The sequence below is a fragment of the Pelodiscus sinensis genome, chromosome 26 (assembly GCF_052426305.1).
Source record: "Pelodiscus sinensis isolate ZL-2025 chromosome 26, ASM5242630v1, whole genome shotgun sequence".
In the NCBI taxonomy this organism is placed as follows: Eukaryota; Metazoa; Chordata; order Testudines; family Trionychidae; genus Pelodiscus; species Pelodiscus sinensis.
Window position 1 is genome coordinate 9,091,734 of NC_143077.1, and position 19,426 is coordinate 9,111,159.

The window sequence follows — 19,426 nt, forward strand, 5'->3', positions numbered from 1 at the left end:
CTACACTGCCACCCTAGTTCGAACTAGGGTGGCTAATATAGGCATTCGAACTTGCAAATGAAGCCCGGGATTTAAATACCCCAGGCTTCATTTGCATGTTCCCGGGCGCCGCCATTTTTAAATGCCCCGTAGTTCAAACTACCTCCCCTCCAGGGAGGTTTAACGGTAGTTCGAATTAGGAGCTTTAATTCGAACTACCTAGCCCATGCTGCGTGTAACCATGGGCAGGTAGTTCGAACTACAGGGCATTTAAAAATGGCGGCGCCCAGGAACATGCAAATGAAGCCTGGGATATTTAAATCCCGGGCTTCATTTGCAAGTTCGAATGCCTACATTAGCCACCCTAGTTCGAAGTAGGATGACAGTGTAAACAAACCCTTAGAGAAGAAACAGGCGATCCAGGAGTGGATGGGATAAACGGAACCACTTTATTGCCCTCGCATATTTACCTCGGACATTCAACACAATGTCCCAAGTGGCCACAATTTGGCACCAATTACACCTTTTTATCTATTTTAGTATGTTAATTCACACATCTCTCCCTACTTTAACTAAAACCCTTTTCACTGATGTTAACTCCCATACAATGAATATTAATAAGCAGGTAATGAATATTATTATACCCCTCCCTAATTACTATTTACAGAATGTCTAATTAAATCAACACTTTTCTATGCTGCAAACTTTCCGGATCAACAGGTTACAGAGATTACAGGAAAAGTAACCCTGAAATATTATACAGCGCCCAGGAGGGGAGGTAAAAGACACAACAAAGAAGAGCAGCTGCATTACTTATCTATTTTTCTAGGCTGCAAAAATGCAGGGAAAAAGCATATTTATACATCAGGAAGGACAATACCGGTTTTGGCCGGACTCTTAGTCTCTCTTTCCAGACTATAGAAACAAAGGGGAAAAACATGTTCAAGAGTAATGCCGCCCGTGGCTGAACTTCTTAACCACTAGTGTTTAGCCATCCCAGACCCATATTAATTTTTACACATCCCAAAAGCCTTCAGCAGCCTCAGGAGCCTGTAACCCTCCCACTGGCATCTAGTTCAAATTCCCTGCAGGGTTGGGAGCAAAGTGGAGAGCCCCCAGGCCTGGCTGTTGTACGGCGAGGATGGGAGGAGAGGTAGAGCCATGAAGTGACAGCAGCTCCAGTCACCTGGCCTGGCAACGTGGCGCTCGGCGGATGCTGCTCTGCCTGTGAGAGGGCTCTGTGATCCAGCAACAGCTCTCCATCCAAGGCCTCGGTGTCCCTGACGGCTGAGCGCAGCTTCCGTCCCAGTGGGGAACTAGCTGGTTCTCTGGGAAACCCTCCCTTTCATAGAATCCCAGGGCTGGAAGAGACCTCAGGAGGTCATCAAGTCCAGCCCCCTGCCCAAGGCAGGACCAATCCCAACTAAATCAACCCAGCCAGGGCTTTGTCAAGCCGAGACTTAAAAACCTCTAGGGACGGAGACTCCACCAACCCATTCCAGAGCTTCACCACCCTCCTAGGGAAATAGTTTTTCCTAATATCTAACCTAGACCTGCTCCACTGCACCTTGATACCATTGCTCCTTGTTCTGCCATCTGTCACTACTGAGAACAGCCTCTCTCCATCCTCCTTGGAACCTCCCTTCAGGAAGTTGAAGGCTGCTACCAAATCCTCCCTCGCTCTTCTCTTCTGCAGACTAAACAAACTCAAATCCCTCAGTCTCTCCTCATAGGTCATGCGCTCCAGCCCCCTAATCATTTTGGTTGCCCTCCGCTGGACCCTCTCCAATGCGTCCACATCCTTTCTATAGTGGGTGCGGGGGGCCCAGAACTGGACACAATACTCCAGATGTGGCCTCACCAGAGCCAAATAAAGGGGAATAATCACATCTCTGGATCTGCTGGAAATGCTCCTCCCAATGCACCCTAATGTGCCATTAGCCTTCTTGGCTACAAGGGCACACTGTTGACTCATATCCCACTTCTCATCCACTGTAATCCCCAGGTCCTTTTCTGCTGAACTGCTACTTAGCCATTTGGTCCCCAGCCTGTAACAGTACTTGGGATTCTTCTGTCCCAAGGTTAGGACTCCAAACTTGTCCTTGTTGAACCTCATCAGATTTCTTTTGGCCCAATCCACTAAACTGTCTAGGTCACTGTGGATCCTATCCCTGCCTTCTAGTGTATTTAACTCTCCCCCTAGTTTAGTGTCATCTGCAAACTTGCTGAGGGTGCAATCCATCCCTTCATCCAGGTCATTAATAAAGATGTTGGACAAAACCGGTCCCAGAGCCGATCCTTGGGGCACTCCGCTAGAAACCGACCACCAACCTGACATCGAGCCGTTGATAACTACCCGTTGGGCCCGACATCCTAGCCAGCTTTCTGTCCATCTTACCGTCCATTTATCCAATCCACATTCCCTTAACTTGCTGGCAAGAATATTGTGGGAGACCGTATCAAAAGCCTTGCTAAAGTCAAGGTATCTCACATCCACTGACTTTCCCACATCCACAGAGCCAGTTACCTCATCATAGAAGCTAATCAGATGGGTCAGGCACGACTTGCCCTTGGTGAATCCATATTGCCTAGTCCTGATCACTTTCCCCTCTTCTAAGTGCTTCAGAATGGATTCCTTCAGGATCCCCTCCATGATTTTTCTGGGGACTGAGGTAAGGCTGACTGTTCTGTAGTTCCCTGGATCGTCCTTCTTCCCTTTTTTAAAGATGGGCACTACATTTGCCTTTTTCCAGGCATCAGGGATCTCTCCTGATCTCCACGACTTTTCAAAAATAATGCCAAAGGCTCCGCAGGGCCATTTGCCAACTCCCTCAGTAGCCTCGGATGCATTAAATCATGGACCCATGGCAAAGAAAGCATTGAGTACTTCAGCTTTTCCCCCATCATCTGTCACTAGGTTACCTCCCTCAGCCAGTAGGGCCCCACACTCTCTCTGATCACCCTCTTATTGCTAACATGCCTGTAGAAACCTTTCTTGTTACCCTTCACATCCCTTGCTAACTGCAATTCCAATTGCGCTTTCGCCTTCCTGATAACTCCCCTGCATTCTCGAGCTATATATTTATATTCCTCCCTAGTCATCTATCCAAGTTTCCACTTCTTGTACGCTTCCTTTTCTGTTTAAGATCACCAAGGATTTCCCTGGTAAGCCAGTCTGGTCGCCTACCACATTTGCTTTTCTTGCTGCATATCGGGATGGTTTCTTCCTGTGCCTTCAGTAAGACTTCTTTAAAATACTGCCAGCTCTCCGGGACTCCTTTCCCCTTCATGTTAGCATCCCAGGGAATCCTGCCCATCAGTTCTCAGGGGGTATGTCTACACTACCACCCTAGTTCGAACTAGCGGGGTAATGTAGGCATACCGCACTTGCAAATGAAGCACGGGATTTGAATTTCCCGGGCTTCATTTGCATAAGCCGGCCGGCACCATTTTTAAATGCCGGCTTGTTCGAACCCCGTGCCGCGTGGCTACACGCGGCACGGGCTAGATAGTTCGAACTAGCAAGCCATTCCGCACTATCTGTACGCCTCTGTACTAACGATTCCATGAGGACTAACGGTAGTTCGAACTAGGAAGCCTAGTTCGAACTACCTAGTTCGTGCCCCGTGTAGCCGCGCTGCACGGGGTTCGAACCAGCGGGGTTTTAAAAATGGCGGCGCCCCGCTTATGCAAATGAAGCTCGGGAAATTCAAATCCCGGGCTTCATTTGCAAGTGCAGTATGCCTACATTACCCTCCTAATTCGAATTAGGAGGGTAGTGTAGACATACCCTGAGGGAGTCGAAGTCTGCTTTTCTGAAGTCCAGGGTGTGTATTTTGCTACTCTCCTTTCTTCCTTTGGTCATCTGCCATCTCATGATCACTGCTTCCCAGGTTGTCATCCACCTCTACTCCCCCTACTAGTTCCTCTCTTTTTGAGGGGGCTGCGGCCGTGTTTGCAGGCCTGGTGAATTCAGGACAAGGGGCTGGTGCCAGACACACTGCTGCCCCTCGGTGAGCTGGCAGGGTGCCTCGCTAGTGTGTCTGGCGTGTGGGGCACACGGGCGTGCGTGATCCGGCGGTGCAGGGGTGGGGTGACTGGGCTGCCAGTTCCTTGCGGCCCATTGGCTATGGGGCGAAGGCGGGATTGCCGAAAGAGGGCTCCCTCTGCACTGCTGGCCTAAGCCTGGCCCGTCCACACTGCAGCGCTCGGGGGGGGGGGGGGGAGTGAGCTGGGGATCCAGCTCCGCCCCTGCACTGGTGTGTGCCGTGCCCCTCCGTACGGGCTGCTGTCTGCTCTCCGGGGCTGCCCGGCTCTGCGGGGAGCTTGCCCAAGCAGCCGGAGCCCGGTACCCAGCCCCGTGCCACAGCTCGCCAAGCCCGAGCGCTATTTATAAGCCCCCAAGCTGCTGTTCTGTTTGCTGGTTGCCTAGTGATGGGAGTTTGCAGCCCTGCCGAGCTATTAATAGCCCGACAGCTGATGGGGGTGACTGGCAGGGGCAGGGCTGGGCGAACTTGGCTCAGCTGCCCCACGAGGGCCGGAGGGAGCTGGTTCTGCCTGCCCCTGGAGCCGGGCTTCAGCGGGGAGCAGCCAGACTGCAGAGCTCTGTGCCAAGGGCAGGGCTGCCCTCCAGGCCTGTAGGACAGGGCCCAAGCAGCAGAGCTGTAGCCTGCTAAACCCCAGGGCTCCTGGGATGGGGGTCTGGGGCTCAGAGGGGCAGAGCCCCTGGAGTTCAGGGCTCACTGTCTCCCGGAGGGTGACAGTCTGAGTCCAGGAGCCATGGGGCTGCTCTAGCCAGGGGCGGTGTGAGGGGAAGGATCAGAGAACGTGGGGAGTGGGGTCCTTGTTTGGTGCCCCCCATTGTCACTTGTGTCCACGATTCCCTTACGCTGGCCTGGAGGGTGTTTGCTCTTCCAGCTGCTCCCCCACCGGAGAGAGAGTCCCAGGAGCGGCTCTGGCCGGTGGCTGAGGCTGTCTCGGGGGCGGGGGTGGTAGTGGAGGGACACATGGATCCCGGCACAAGGATGGGCAGGAGAGGCTGCCAAGAATGGTCCTGGAGCTGCCGTGCCGTGGGATGACCGAAGCCAGTGCCCCCCAGCCGAGGTGGTACAGGCTGTGGGGCTGGGCCTAGTGTGATGCTGATGAGAAGCACACGGGATCTTTTTGCGGGGAAAAGGCAGCATGCTGCATCGACTGCATAGGCAACATGAAAAGCAACACGAACGCTCGCTGCAGGTGATCGTCTAGTTACACACACACACACAATAGATCAAACGTGAGTGAGGCGCTGGGTCTGTCGGTCCTGATCCGAAGCTCCGAGGCAGGATTGAACCCAGAGTTCCCTGGCAAGAGCACCCCGCTTTTATACGTGTCCATTCCCATTTGAATCTGTGGCTTTTGCAGTGTCATGCTGCCACCATGAATCCCTAAGCGGCATTCACCTCCGGGGTTTGCACTCGCTTTGGATGGCTTTTGTCTGGCTTCCCATCGTTAACTCTTGTTTGTCGTCTCTCCCTGGGGCTCTCTGCCTGTCTCCAGGGTTTGTCGATTCTGCTCATTTAATTCGAGCATCGCGCACGGTGGATGCTGCCTGCTTGTCTTCAAGGTTCTCACTTCTTGACCCCGCGGGCGTTCGTGACGGCCTCCACGCTCATCCTTACCGCCGCACCCGTCCCCCGCTCACCCCAACCAGCGCACGGGGAATTGCCCGACAAGAAGCTCTGCCGAGGGGTACAGCGAGGGTTACGTCTCAGAAAGGGTTACAGCAGCACCAAGAATCTTACACGATTTAGCTGGCAAGGCAGACAGGAGGCACAATTTAATTGGCAGCAAACATCGTCTCACCAGGAAGGGGAGCTGGCAGGGTCAAACAAGCATAAGCAAATCATCCTCTAGGACTTATTCCCCTCGTCAGGCGCATGCTCTGAGACCGCCACCGAAATGCGGCATTTTGCCTACCCCAGAGCCCGCGCGGCGGTTGCAGGCAGTGTCTGTGCGGACGCCAGGGGGGTGAATGCCCTGCCTGCCTCTGAGGAGCTGGCCCAGACACTGCTTGCCCCGTTGCCACCCTGCAACCCCATTGCTAGCTGGTCTCCTCTCACTGTGCAGAGCGTCTGTCCCTGGCTGCCCGGCTGCCCCTCACTTCCCTGTGGCGAGCGCCAGGCTGGGGGAGGTGTTGGCAAGGGGCAGCCTGGGTAGCGGCCCCGATGCAGCAGGGCCGTGGGCCCCGTGCTCGGCTCGGTCCTTGGCCCTGTGCTGAGACCGGGTTGTGCAAGAGGGCGGCTCTGCAGTGGCACCGGCTCCGTGGACCAGCAAGACTGGAGGCTCCTTGCCTAAGCTGAGAGCATGTTGCCCCGGTGATTCCCCCTGCACCCTGTGACTCGGGAACCTCAGGCCTTCCGGGGCATCTGCCCCCTTGCCCTGCTGCGCCAAGTCTGGGGGGCACCCGGCTGAGGCTCAGTCGAGGTGGGGCAGGTCAGTCCTGGGCAGGGGGCTGCGGGGAGGGGCCCAGCCCAGCTGAGCCTGTGCAAAGATGGGACAGCTACTGTGGGGCGGGGCCTTGACCCAGGCCAGCTGGACCATGAGGGGCTCTCCAGGGACGGGTGGGAGGAGGGGGTAGGGCATTGCTGAGGTGCTGGGCCTGGGAGGTGGGGCGGGAGGGTGTTTAGCCAGCTGGTGCCAGTGGGGATGCAGGGCCTGAGGGCGGGGGCACACCTGGGCCCAGTTAGGTGCTGAGATCTGCCCCCCCCCACACACACACACTGTTTCTTTGCCAGACCGGAGCTTGCAGCTGAGCCCCTGGGAGAGCAGCATCGTGGACCGACTCATGACGCCCACCCTCTCCTTCCTGGCCCGCAGCAGGAGCGCCGTGACGCTGGCCGGCACCGGCAAGGAGCAGGGTAAGCTGGGGGCCGCAGGGCAGCCAGGGGTGCGTGGAGCAAGGGAGCGCCAAAGCCATGGGGTGGGGCGGGGGCTGATCAGCACGAGGCCCCATCTGGAGAGCTGTCTGGTGTCTCGGTCCTTGACTTGAGGTCAGAGATGCAGCCGGCCGGCCTCAGTTTACCCAGCCTGGGGGTGGGATAGGGGAGCAGGCAGCCCATCCTGCGGTTGGCAAGCAGAGCAGTACCCAGCCCCCCGGGAAGGGCACATGGAGAGGGCAGGGCAGTTGGATGCTGTGCCCAGGGTCCCTGCTGGGGGGTGTGTGGGGGGGGTAGTCTGGTCCTGTGCAGCTAGAAAGGTCTTACGTTAACCTGCCTCTTCACTGCTCCTGCAGCCCCGCCTGGTCTGCCCCCCTCACGCCCTGGGCCCTTGTGGAGGCTGGGCCGGCTGCTCGCGGGGCCCTGGGACTGGTAGCGTCTCTGCTCCTCTGGGTGCGAGCCTCCCAGCTCTGTGTGCCTGGTCTCGGAGCCACAGATTGTCCCCCTGGGGTCCCGCACGCCCCCTCCCCCATCATCACCTCAGCGTGCCCTGAGCACTGCCGCGGTGTGGCAGGGGGCGAGCCATCTCAGCCCAGTTTGTCCAGGCCTCTGTTCCTCTGGACCCTGCCCCCCACGTGCCGGGGTCCCCTCCCCGCTCCTCTGGGGGGGCAGTCCTGCTGGCCTGATGAACCCCAGCCTGAGCGTGCGTGCCTTCCGCCCCCAGCAGTGCCGGTGTGCCCCCGCTCTGCCTCCACCAGCCCCCTCAGCCCCTGCAACAACCACCGCCCACAGCACCGCTGCTGGGAGCGCCGCAGGGGGGTGACCGGCAGCCCCGACGTGACGCCGCGCCGGAGACCCGAGTCCTCGCCGGTGAGTCCCTCCCTGCTCAGGCCCCGGCCCCGACCACGGCTCTCCCTAGGCTCAGCCCTGGGGGGACCAGCCCGTGCCCAGCGCCTGGCTCCCCTGTGCCCCGCGCTCCACCGCCTGATGTCCAGGAGCCGGGCGGTTTGCCAGGCAGGGCCCCACTGTGGCTAGCCAGAGAGCAAATCCAGCAGAGATATTGCAGCATCCGGGTGGAGGGGGCAGGGTAGCGAAGGGGACACCTGCCACCCCCCAGCCAGACCCGACCAGCCCTCCAGGGATCAGCCGGCCCTTCCTGTCTCCTGCAGAGCAGGCCTTACCCCATGGGCTCTCAAGCTGGTATTCAGGCTGCGCCCCAGAGACAGCCCAGGCCTGAGCTGCTCCCGGGCAGGGCTCTGTGCCTCGGTTTCCCACGTGCGCCGTAGCTGTGAGAGGTTCGTGTGCCCCCAGCCTCGGCCCCCCTCCCACAGTGACCCCTGGTTCTCATTCCCCCGCCCCGGGCTGACGCCTCTCGCCCCCGCACAGAAGAAGAAGGAGAAGAAGGACAAGGAGCGGGAGAACGCCAAGGAGCGCAGCGCCCTGTCTCGCGAGCGGGGCCTCAAGAAGCAGCAGCCCCTGCCCGGCAGCCAGCCCCGACTCCCACGACCCGCCGCCGACAGCAGGTCAGGAGCCGCCTCAGCCCAGGGCACCGGTAGCTGCTCCGGGAGCGGGGGGGCCTCACGAGCGGGGTGGGGATGCAGCCTGCCTGGGCCCAGCCGGGCCTTGGGCCATGGTTTCCGCGCCGCGGTGGTGCAGCCCGGCAGCTGCAGGGCCGTAGCGTGATGGGCAGGCTCCGGGTGGGAGCATCCCCAGTTCCTCTGAACACCTCGTGCTTCTCCATTTGCAGCCCGGGGCCAAAGAACCGGCCCCTGTCGCCTGCCACCCCCAAGCACCGTCCGGCGTCCCCCAGCCCAGGCCTTGGCTCGCCCCGCAAGCCGCCACTGCCTCGCAGCACCCACTCGTCCCCCAAGGGGCGGCCCAGGGCCAGGGAGGAGTGCCCGGAGCAGGAGAGCCAGCCGAAGGCCCGCGAGAGGAAGGAAGAAGAGGAGAGGGGAGCAGCCTCCCCAGCTCCGCCCGATGCTCCCAAGACCCCTGGGCCCACCGAGCAGCCCCCAGGTCTGAGACAAACACCCTTAGCCAGCCACATCCTTGCCGGGTTTGGCAGGAAATGCACTGCAGCGTCGCCCCATTGGGGTGCAGGCTCTGGGGGAGGGCTGGGGTGCAGGAGGGGTACAGGTTCTGGGCTGAGGGTGTGGGCTTTGGGGAGGGGCTGGGATGCAGGAGGGGGGCTCCGGCTTTGGGGTGCAGGAGGGGGTACGGGCTCTGGGCTGAGGGTGTGGGCTTTGCGGTGGGGTTGGGGTGCAGGAGGGGGGCTCTGACTTTGGGGTGGAGCTGGGGTGCAGGAGGGGGTACAGGCTCTGGGCTGAGGGTGGGCTTTGGGGTGGGGCTGGGGTGCAGGAGGGGGTACAGGCTCTGGGCTGAGGGTGTGGGCTTTGCGGTGGGGTTGGGGTGCAGGAGGGGGGCTCTGACTTTGGGGTGGAGCTGGGGTGCAGGAGGGGGTACAGGCTCTGGGCTGAGGGTGTGGGCTTTGGGGTGGGGGTGGGGTGCAGGAGGGGGGCTCTGGCTTTGGGGTGGGGGTGGGGTGCAGGAGGGGGGCTCTGGCTTTGGGGTGGGGCTGGGGGTGAGGTCTTGGGGTGCAGGAGAGTGCTCAGGGCTGGGGGAAAGTGGGTTGCAGTTTGGGTCTCGGGCTTACCTGGGCAGCTCCCTGCTGGGGATGGCAAGGAGGGCCCCTTTCCCCCAGCTGCGGCCAGAGCCATCCCAGGCCCTGCACTTTGGGGAGCCCTGCAGCAGCTGCCTCAGCCGTCCTATGGGCAGGCTGGGCTTGCGGCAGCAGCTGGGGTCACCCTCCTACTCCCCCTGGCTGCAGGAGCCAGAGCGGCCGGCAGCCTGCTCCGCTCCACCCTCCACCCCGCCCCCCCAGCTTTTCTGCGGCAGCAGGAAGCCGAGCGCCCCGGCCCCAGGGCTCTCTGCTCCCCACCGCCGCGGAGAAGCGAGACGCAGCGGGCTGGGAGGCCGGCGTGGCGGAGTAGAGCCGGCTGCCGGGCCGCACTGGCTCCTGCATCAGGGTGAGTGTGGCGGGTGGGACAGGGAGACCCTGGCTTGCCTCACTCGGGGCAGGGGCAAGTGGGGAAGCGGAGGTGGGAAGGGGGGGCAGTAGAAGGGCGGCAGGGGCCCCACACCTGGGACACTAAAGGGGGTTGCCCCAGGCCCTGCACCCCACTAGGTTCTCTCCCCTTGCATGGGGCTTCATAGGGGCCACAAGGGGGAACTTAGCTCCTGGGTCCCTCACTGTCTCGGGGAGGGAGTGGGGCCTAGTGGGCGAGAGCAGGGGACGGGCGGGAGCCGGGACTCCTGGGGAGCGCACGGGTGGGACGAATTGGTTTGTGAGGCCGTGTGCGTTCCGCAGGTGCCGCTGTTCCCTCTGGCCCCCCCAGCGCCACGCCAGCTCCTGCCACGCCTTCGGGCAAACCCATGGCGGGCACCACGGACCGAGAAGAGGCCGCCCGGCTCCTGACCGAGAAACGCCGGCAAGCCCGCGAGCAGCGTGAGCGCGAGGAGCAGGAGCGCCGGGAGCAGGAGGAGCGGGAGAAGTAAGCGGGGTGGGGATGGGGGTCTTCTCTGCCTCCCGGGATCCCCCACCCTGCCCGGGGATGGGGAGGCATCGCTCACCCCCTCCAGTGGCCTGATACCCGGCAGTGGGCCCAAGTGGCGCCCCTGAAGCTTGGCACTTGGGGGCACCGGCTGTCCACAGGGGCAGACCCTGGGGTAGCTCGCCTGGGAGCCCTCCACCATCCCTGGGAGGGGTCAGGCTGGGGAACTGAGGGGCCTTGTGCCGCAGGCGCCAGAGGGAGGAGCAGGCCCAGCGGGAGGCCGAGGAGCAGGCCCGGCGGGAGGCTGAGGCCCGCCGGCTGGAGGAGGAGCAGAGGCGGCGCCAGGAGGAGCAGCGGCGCCAGGAGGAGCGCCAGGCCGAGGAGCGGGCCCGAGCCGAGCAGGAGGAGATGGAGAGGCTGCAGAAGCAGGTGTGGGGGGCAGGGCGTGGGCTGATGAGGAGTGGGGCCGGATGTGGGGCTCTGGGAGGGCAGCTGCAGGGTCTGGGAGGGCAGAGGGGGGGCAGGGAGGGCAGGGCAGGGCGGGCAGGGGCAGGGGCAGGGAGGGCGGAGGGAGGGCAGGGGCAGGACAGGTGCAGGGTCGGGGAGGGCAGGGGCAGGGCGGGCGGAGGGGCAGGGAGGGCGGAGGGAGGGCAGGGGCAGGGCGGGCGGAGGGAGGGCAGGGGCAGGGCGGGCGCAGGGGCAGGGAGGGCGGAGGGAGGGCAGGGGCAGGGCGGGCGGAGGGAGGGCAGGGGCAGGGCGGGCGGAGGGGCAGGGAGGGCGGAGGGAGGGCAGGGGCAGGGCGGGCGCAGGGGCAGGGAGGGCGGAGGGAGGGCAGGGGCAGGGCGGGCGGAGGGAGGGCAGGGGCAGGGCGGGCGCAGGGGCAGGGAGGGCGGAGGGAGGGCAGGGGCAGGGCGGGCGGAGGAGCAGGGCGGGCGCAGGGGCAGGGAGGGCGGAGGCAGGGCAGGGGCAGGGCAGGGCGGGCAGGGGCAGGGGCAGGGAGGGCGGAGGCAGGGCAGGGGCAGGGAGGGCGGGCGGAGGGCAGGAGGGAGGGAGGGCAGGGCGGGCGCAGGGGCAGGGAGGGCGGAGGCAGGGCAGGGGCAGGGCGGGCGGAGGGAGGGCAGGGGCAGGGAGGGGCGGGAGGGCAGGGCAGGGGCAGGGAGGGCGGGCGGAGGAGCAGGGCGGGCGCAGGGGCAGGGAGGGCGGAGGCAGGGCAGGGGCAGGGCAGGGGCAGGGAGGGCGCAGGGGCAGGGAGGGTGGAGGCAGGGCAGGGGCAGGGCGGGCGCAGGGGCAGGGAGGGCGGAGGCAGGGCAGGGGCAGGGAGGGCGCAGGGGCAGGGAGGGCGGAGGGGCAGGGCGGGCGCAGGGGCAGCGAGGGTGGAGGCAGGGGTGACACGGGGTCCGGGTACCCGGACTTCCAGCGTGGGAGGGAGCCACGGACCTGCCCTGCCACCTAGTGGTGGAGAGAAGCGCTGCAGGAGGCTGGGCCAGGCCGGAGCTGGGATTTTGCTGAGCCACCAGGACGTGGCCTTGGCTGCATTTCAGTGGTGGTGCCCCGAGCGGTGCCTGGCAGTGCCCCAGCACCCTGCTGTGCCCGTGCCCTGCGCCCTGGGCGGGCAGGCCTGCCCTAGGCACTCGCCCCGTCTCCCCGGCGGGACGGCCTGCGTGCTGAACCCGGGGCTGGCTCTCCCCTGTCCTGCAGCGGGAAGAGGCGGAGGCGCGGGCGCGGGAGGAGGCCGAGAAGCAGCGGCTGGAACGGGAGAAGCACTTCCAGAGGGAGGAGCAGGAGCGGCTGGAGCGGAAGAAGGTGAGGGGAGACGTGGGGGGACGTGGCGGGACGTGGGGGGACGTGGCTGGCCTGCTGCCTTGCAGGGGGAGTGGCGTGGGAGGGGATGGAGAGCAAGGAAGGGAGGAGGGATGGGGACATCGCATGGCTTGGGGTGGGCGCACCAGGCCCCGCGCTTTGGAGGGCCCTAAAGTGGCTGCCTCAACTGTCCTATGGACAGGACCCAAGGGGTTACTGGAGGCCTGGCGGGCAGCAGCAGGGACTCCCCGCCCTGCACTCATCACCGTGGTGGAAGCCGGAGTGGCCAAGCCTGCCCCGCCCCACCCTGCCGCCCTCTCCCCTTGGCTTCCCCAGGGCAGCAGGGAGCCCAGGGGCGGGGAGAGAGCAGTGGGGTGGAGTGGAGCAGGCTGCCGGGCTGCTCCGGCTCCTGCCGCCTCGGTAAGGGCGAGGGAGGGGGAGCAACCCCTGCTGCCGCCTCACGCCAGCTCCCATCCCTCCCCTGTAATCCCTCAGCTCACCTTGCACCGGGGAGGGGGCATGGGGCAGGGGTGGGGCTTGAAGAAGGGGGTGGAGCAAGGGCGGGGCCTGCAGGGGAGGGGGGTTGCCCCAGGCCTCAGTGCTCTCCTAGGGATGGCCCCGGATGGGGAAGTGGGACAGGGTGGGGGCGGGGCAGGTGTGATGGAGCCCAGGCGGCGTTAGGCAGGGCGGGGAAGAAGGGGCAATAGGGCAAGGCAGAGCCCTGGGCAGAGAGGGCAGCTGGGACTCGGGAAGTGCCCAGTGCGCTGTGCCCCGGAGAGCAGGGATGGGGGGCGGCTACCAGCACGTTCCCCACCGGAAGCCTGCGAGCCGGGTTGGCCCTTTTGTCCTGCGGGGCCTGAGGTGCCAGGCGAGGGCTCTGGGGCTGATCCGCCTTCTCCCCCCTCAGCGGCTGGAAGAGATCATGAAGAGGACGCGCAAGTCGGATGCGGCCGATGCCAAGGTGGGTGCCTGTGGGTGCCACGTGCCAGCGAGCACCCTGCTGTGCGCGGGGCTGCCCGTCTGTCGGGAGACCCACGGGGAGATTCTGAGCTTTGGGGAGACCCTGGGATGCCACGGGCCTGAGCTCTGTGCCCTCGCTCTGCTGGGCTGGGGCAGCCTTGGGCGGGTGCAGAGGTGGTGAGTGGGCAGGTGCCAGGGCGGTGGAGGTCAGTGCCCCCGTGGGGCTAGCAGGCTGCCCCACATCCCAGCATCTGCCGAAAGCCCTGGGATGGGGTGGGAGGAGTTGGGGGCTCTCCCCTGGCTATGCCCCCTCCCCTCAGCCTGGGTGTTCCCCGCAAATGTCAGGGCTGCCAGCTCAGGCTGGTCCCTGCCTGTCCCCCCGGCCCCCAGCCAGCTGGCCTTGGGACACAGCTCAGCGTGCTCCTCTCCCCCCTGCAGAAGAAGGAAGAGAAGAAAATGATGAATGGAAAAGAAGCCAGACAGGAGGCTGATGCCAGCCCAGGTAAGCGCAGGGTCTGGGGCCCTGCAACGCTTGCCTGGGAGAGCCCCTGCCCTGGTTCACCCTCACCCCTGTGGGATGCACCGTCCCCCCGCCACTCTCCAGACCGCCCTGCATGAGGCCAATACTGCAGGGCCCTCCCATGGCCCAGCCCACCCCACTGGCCCGGTGGGACATGCAGCCCAGCCCTACCCGTAACACACACCAGATCTCCCTGCGGGTGACGCCCACCCTCCACTGCACCTGCAGCCCTACCCTGCCGGGCCTGATCATCCCACCCTGCCTGGGGGCTGGGCCTGGGGGCTGACCCATCTCTGCTATGGTCCCCAGGCTGTGGGAAGCGAGCAGGGCCGCTGGCGAAGGAAGAGGAGCTCCCTGAATCAGAGACATCCAGCACCGAAAGCCAGGGGGTGCGGACAGGCCCTGAGGGGCTGCAGCAAAGGTATCTGCCCTGGGGGGAGGCAGCAGGCAGGACAGGGTGAGCTGGGAGCACCCGGGGCCAGTAGAGAGCTGGGTATGCGCGGTGGGGGAGGGAGCAAGGGGGCTGGAAGTGCCTGGGGCCCACAGGGAGCTGGGTATGCACGGTGGGGGAGGGAGCAAGGGGGCTGGGAGTGCCTGGGGCCCACAGGGAGCTGGGTATGCGCGGTGGGGGAGGGCAGGGGAGCTGGGAGTGCCTGGGGCCAGCAGGGAGCTGGGTATGCGCGGTGGGGGAGGGAGCAAGGGGGCTGGAAGTGCCTGGGGCCCACAGGGAGCTGGGTATGCGCGGTGGGGGAGGGAGCAAGGGGGCTGGGAGTGCCCGGGGCCCACAGGGAGCTGGGTATGCGCGGTGGGGGAGGGAGCAAGGGGGCTGGGAGTGCCCGGGGCCCACAGGGAGCTGGGTATGCACGGTGGGGGAGGGAGCAAGGGGGCTGGGAGTGCCCGGGGCCCACAGGGAGCTGGGTATGCGCGGTGGGGGAGGGAGCAAGGGGGCTGGGAGTGCCCGGGGCCCACAGGGAGCTGGGTATGCGCGGTGGGGGAGGGAGCAAGGGGGCTGGAAGTGCCTGGGGCCCACAGGGAGCTGGGTATGCGCGGTGGGGGAGGGCAGGGGATCTGGGAGCGCCCAGCCCTGGGCCTGGTGGGGTGCAGCAGCTCTGCAGCCTGTGAGGGGTGGAGCGAAAGGGTTTGGGGCTGGGACCGGTGACCCTCCCTGTCCCCACGTGTCACTGTAGCCCCCCATCTTCCGCCAGCCTCCCCAGCAAGGACACGGCGCCCCTGGTGAATGGCGTGCAGCCCAGCAAGCACGAGAACGGCTTTCCCGGGAAGGAGGCGGGCCAGGGCATGCTGGAGCGCTCCCAGCACAGCAGCAGCACCGACCCCATCATCCCCTTCGGCGACAAGGAGCCCTTCCTCAAGACGGCCGTCGTCAAGCCCCCTCAGGTCACAGGTAGGAGCTTCCCCTGTCTGCCCTCCTGGGGCCCGGCTGAGCGGCGCCCTCATGCTTGCCTGTTGGGGATTCTCTGGGTGGGCCAGCAGGGGACGGGGCATAGGGCCCAGTGGGGGGTTGGAGCCCCTGCAGGGCCGTTGGTGGGGGGGGGGAGGTTGGCTTGGCCCTGGAGCAGATCCTGGCAGAGCAGCCGCAGCCTGTAGCAAACCAGGGCTGCACAGGCACCGTTCCCGCCTCGTGGCCCCTGGCTTCTTGCGTCCCTCCTGCCACATTTTCCCCAATGTCTGCGACCGTGGCCAGCGGAGGCTGCGTGTGGAGCCCTGGGGCGGGCTCGGCTCGGCTCCCCAGGCGGGCTTTGCAGGCAGCGTCTGTGAGCCACGCCGGCGTCATCCGCCTCCCTCTTCTCTCGCCCTCTGCCCACAGAAGTGCTGTGAGGGGCAGGTGCGTCTTCCTGGGCAGAGCGCCCCCTGGTGGCCCAGGCCGTGGCTGCCTCCGTGCGGGGGCAAGGAGAAGAAGTGCCAAGTACGGACTTTCTCACAGGACTGTAGCTGTTATCAGACGAAAAACCACATCGCTCCCCGCTAGCGCCCCACGAAGAGGATGAACCGGGCAGGGCAGGGGGCTGGGCCGGGTCGGGACGTGCCCCCTTCCCCTCAAGTCCCAGGGACTCTTGGTTTCTCTTGTTGTTCGTTTTTAACATGCACCTTATCAGACTGACACCCCCGCCCCTCCTAGCGATTCCTCCCCCCCTCCCCCGAGTGGTGTAATAATGTCGTTATTTAACTTGCTGGGGACAGTGTATGTGAATAATGTAAATAAAGCTCCGTGTGACATCAGTGACGCGCGCCAGGCCCAGCTCTCTCTGTGCAGGAGGCAGGGCCCATCCCGCAAGGCTGGCGGGCGCAGGAGGCTGGCGCTGGCCGGCCGCGTCCATGGGGGTAGGGATTGATCGTGTTTAACCTCCCCTAGCCGGGCCCGGCCAGCCCGGGCGTGTGCATTCGCTCCCTTGGTGCACGACGTGCTGCGCTCCTCAGCTGCCCCGGGGGCCGTGGCTGGGCGCGTGGGAGGGGGCCAGCGCGGGGCCGTGGCTGGGCGTGTGGGAGGGGGCCGCGGTGGGCGCGGGTGTCGGTGCTGTGTGGGGGGGAACCGGGCCACCAGGGCTGCGCCCGCCTCACTTGGTGCCATTGTGACAGTGTTATGCATCTGAACAACCTGCTCAAACAATAAAATGGAAGAGCTGCCCCGCCTCCGCCTCTCTGTGTGCGCCTGAGCCTGCTGGCCAGCCCCAGCCCCTCTGCAGCCCGGAGGAGTCTCTGACTCTCTCCAGCCAGGGATGCTGATGCCTCTGCCCCACAGCTGGAGCCTCTCCCTGCCACGCTGGGCCTGGCCGCTCCCAGCCTGCCAGCCCTGCAGGAGCTGAGCGTTCCTTCTGCATCACCGCCGCAGTCCAGCAGGTGGCAGCGCGCTTTGTGCTCAGCAAGCCGTTGTTGGGGCGCGAGATCCAAGCCGGCCTTGTTTTCTCTCCCTGCCAAAATGCACTGGGGTGTGGAGTTAGCTACAGGAGAATGGGTCCCAGCGAGCCCAGGAGGGGCCTGGGAGGAGCCGAGCAGGCCTGTGGGGGTGCATCCAGCAGCCGCTTGTGTGGCAGCCCGGGTCGGAACTGCGCGTCTGATTCCGGGTGGCAGAATTCACAACTGACCCAATGTTTCGGTTTTGTGATTTTTTTTTTTTAAATGGGAACATTTATGGAAAAATGTCCCTGACACTTCCCATCCACCCGAACGCCCCTCAGCTCAGATTGAATATTTTAAATTTCCCTTTAGGATATAAACACAGGATTGAAATCCACCGGGGAAAGGAAGCGAATGGGGATTTTTATATTGAATTTTTCATGACCTCCAAACCTTAAATACAAAACAAGTTGCTTGCACTTCTCCCTGTGTTTTGAGCAATTGCTTGCCACCCACCCTGCAGGCCAGTGGAGAGAGTTTGGAGTCTGTGAGTTCTTTATTACAAATAGCCTGTAGCTATAGAGCCACCCCAGCATGGTGTGCTGGTGGGCACAGCCCTGGCAGGCTTAGGAACCCTCTGCTCTCCAAAACTTCCTCTTACTGGCAAGTTCTGATTGTTATGTGGAAGGTCTCTTTGATGATCAGGAAAGCTGGCGGTTCAGCGAGCCCGGAGGCTGGGGCTGGACTGTAGACAGCAAGATCTTGCTTCTGGCTTGGTATGGTGAGGGGATTCAGCCTGGTAGAGCAATGTGCCTGGAGCTAGCCGGATACTTCTGCTCCTTGCTACATTACTGACAGCATGAGGGCAAGGGCTGGCTCTTCGTGGTGCGGCTGTGCAGAGCTCAGCAGCCAAGAGCTCCCGTCGTGCCAGTGCTACTTACTAACGGCAGTGCAGGGCAGATGCTTTCTTCACCTTTCGTGGCAAGGTCTAGGGATGTCCGCGTGTAGATGACGGTGCAATTAATCGATAAGCCTGGGCTTATCAGTTCATCCTGTCGACTACACACATTCCCCCCTTTGCTGCCTCTGTATCAGAGGCAGCAAGGCCGGGGAAGGTAGGAGCCGGTGCCTGTGAGGCAGCAGCACAGCGGGAGTTGGTACACACAGGAAGCCAACTTTCACACCAGCTTTCCCCATGTATTAGCTCATGCGGAGTTGTCTGCTCCCCACGCTGCTGCCTCTCTATCAGAGGCAGCAGCATGGGAAGGGGAGGGGAGCAGTTAGGAGCCAGTACAGTGGGGAGCTGGCTTTTAAGCTGGGTCTCCCTGCATGCTGGCTTTGCAGAGCCTCCTGCTCCCCCTTTGCAGCCTCTCACAGGGGCAGGGAAGGCTGCTCTGTGGGACACCAGCACAGCCTCCAAGCACAGGGAGCTCGAGCCCCTCGCGGACAGGGGCTGCTGCTGCACAGGGCGGAAGGCAGGAGCCGATCTGCACAAGGAGCCGGTTTTTAATCCAGCTCCCCTTGCAGACCAGCTCCCACCTGGCACCTCATGCAGCAGTGTGGGGTGGCAGGGGGCTCCCCGGGAGTGGGACTAGGAGCTGACTGGCTGCCAGGCCCCCTCCAGGGACTATCGAATAGTCGTGTAACCGCTACAATTTGATGCAGTTACACGACTATTCAAGTACACACACATCCCTAGGAAGGTCTCCCCTTCGGCCTGTGCCCCGTGCTGCTAACCTCCGTGCCTGTAACATGCGAGCCGAGGACGGGATTGGTGAGGGTTAATTGCTAAGATGCTGAGGAACCGGCTTTACTGCCCAGCGTTACTCCTGGGCTGGGGACCCTGCCCGTCCCCTTCACAGCCTCGGAGGGGCACGATGCTGGAGAACGTTTCCGTGCTGGGCCAGGAGCCCTTGCTCAGCCTGGCCTGCAACGACAGCTGGCCTGGCTCCAGCCCTGGGGACCCACGATCCCGCTGCTCCATTGGAGGAGCAGATTTCCTCAAAGCGTTAAGTCTCCCTCCCAAGCCTGCTCCCCTTGGCCCAGGATGCCCCTCCCCCTCTGCCTGCCAGCTCAGCTGTCGTTCCCTTCTGATGTATTGATGACATCCCGAGGGTCTATTTTCAGTCCCCCTCAGCATACAAAGGTCAGCATGGCTGGGCCTGGCATGCTTACGCTGGCTTCCTCCCTTGCCCACCCACAGAGCCTGGCCAGGGTGGGAAAGGGGCCTCCAGGCATGTTCTTTCCAAGTTGTCACCGGGCTGGAATGCAGCAGGAACGTGGCCAGGACGGGTTCAGCTGCAGCCCAATGCGACAGCAACAGCGCAGCTGAAAATAACCAAAGAGCGATACCTTTCACGGTGCTCAGGAGCACCGTGTCCCCATTAGGCAGAGGGGGAAACTGAGGCACAGAGAAGGTCCCAGCTCCCACAGCACAGCAAGGTCAACACAGTGCTCCTGGTCCCCAGCCTCCTGCTCAAAAGCAATGTGGGGTTCTGTGCCCAGCTGTTCGAAGCAAGCCCTGGTGGTAGGAGGGGGTTCAGGGAAGCGGGTATCCATTCCCGGCTTTGACAGCTGGAATCTGGCATTCTGAGTTGACTCCCTGTCAGCACTAGATTGTTGTTTCTTAAAGGGCCAGGAAGGCAGCTCCTTTCGTGGGCTGCATGTCTGCGGTATGCTAGAGACACACAATTCACGTGCCAGCCTAGCCTAGCTAGGAGGAGGGTGGGTCACATCGGTCAGTGGTGGAGGTAAGGATGTTAACATGCGGCTAATCAGCTAACCAAGTAGTCGATGGAATTTCGACTGACAGAGGCAGCAAGGGGGAGGGACTGACAAGTCGAGTA

The 19,426-nt window shown here is 63.2% G+C and overlaps 1 protein-coding gene across 8 annotated transcripts in view; it reads left to right on the plus strand.

Moving 5' to 3' along the window:
• Positions 1-15,965, plus strand: part of MAP7D1 (MAP7 domain containing 1) — a 44,300-nt gene extending 28,335 nt beyond the window's left edge. For 3 of the 8 annotated variants that reach the window (XM_075908859.2, XM_075908865.2, XM_075908863.2), the window contains 12 exons: positions 6,756-6,878; positions 7,621-7,766; positions 8,283-8,419; positions 8,644-8,912; positions 10,264-10,447; positions 10,696-10,876; positions 12,146-12,250; positions 13,155-13,208; positions 13,646-13,709; positions 14,037-14,148; positions 14,915-15,129; positions 15,553-15,965. In XM_075908859.2, the coding sequence (XP_075764974.2) occupies positions 6,756-6,878; positions 7,621-7,766; positions 8,283-8,419; positions 8,644-8,912; positions 10,264-10,447; positions 10,696-10,876; positions 12,146-12,250; positions 13,155-13,208; positions 13,646-13,709; positions 14,037-14,148; positions 14,915-15,129; positions 15,553-15,563 (1,601 nt within the window). In that variant the 3' untranslated portion in view covers positions 15,564-15,965. The remainder of the gene's footprint in view (positions 1-6,755; positions 6,879-7,620; positions 7,767-8,282; positions 8,420-8,643; positions 8,913-10,263; positions 10,448-10,695; positions 10,877-12,145; positions 12,251-13,154; positions 13,209-13,645; positions 13,710-14,036; positions 14,149-14,914; positions 15,130-15,552) is intronic. The other 5 variants (XM_075908861.2, XM_075908866.2, XM_075908862.2 and 2 more) reach the window with 4 other exon arrangements.
• Positions 15,966-19,426: the final 3,461 nt, after the last annotated feature.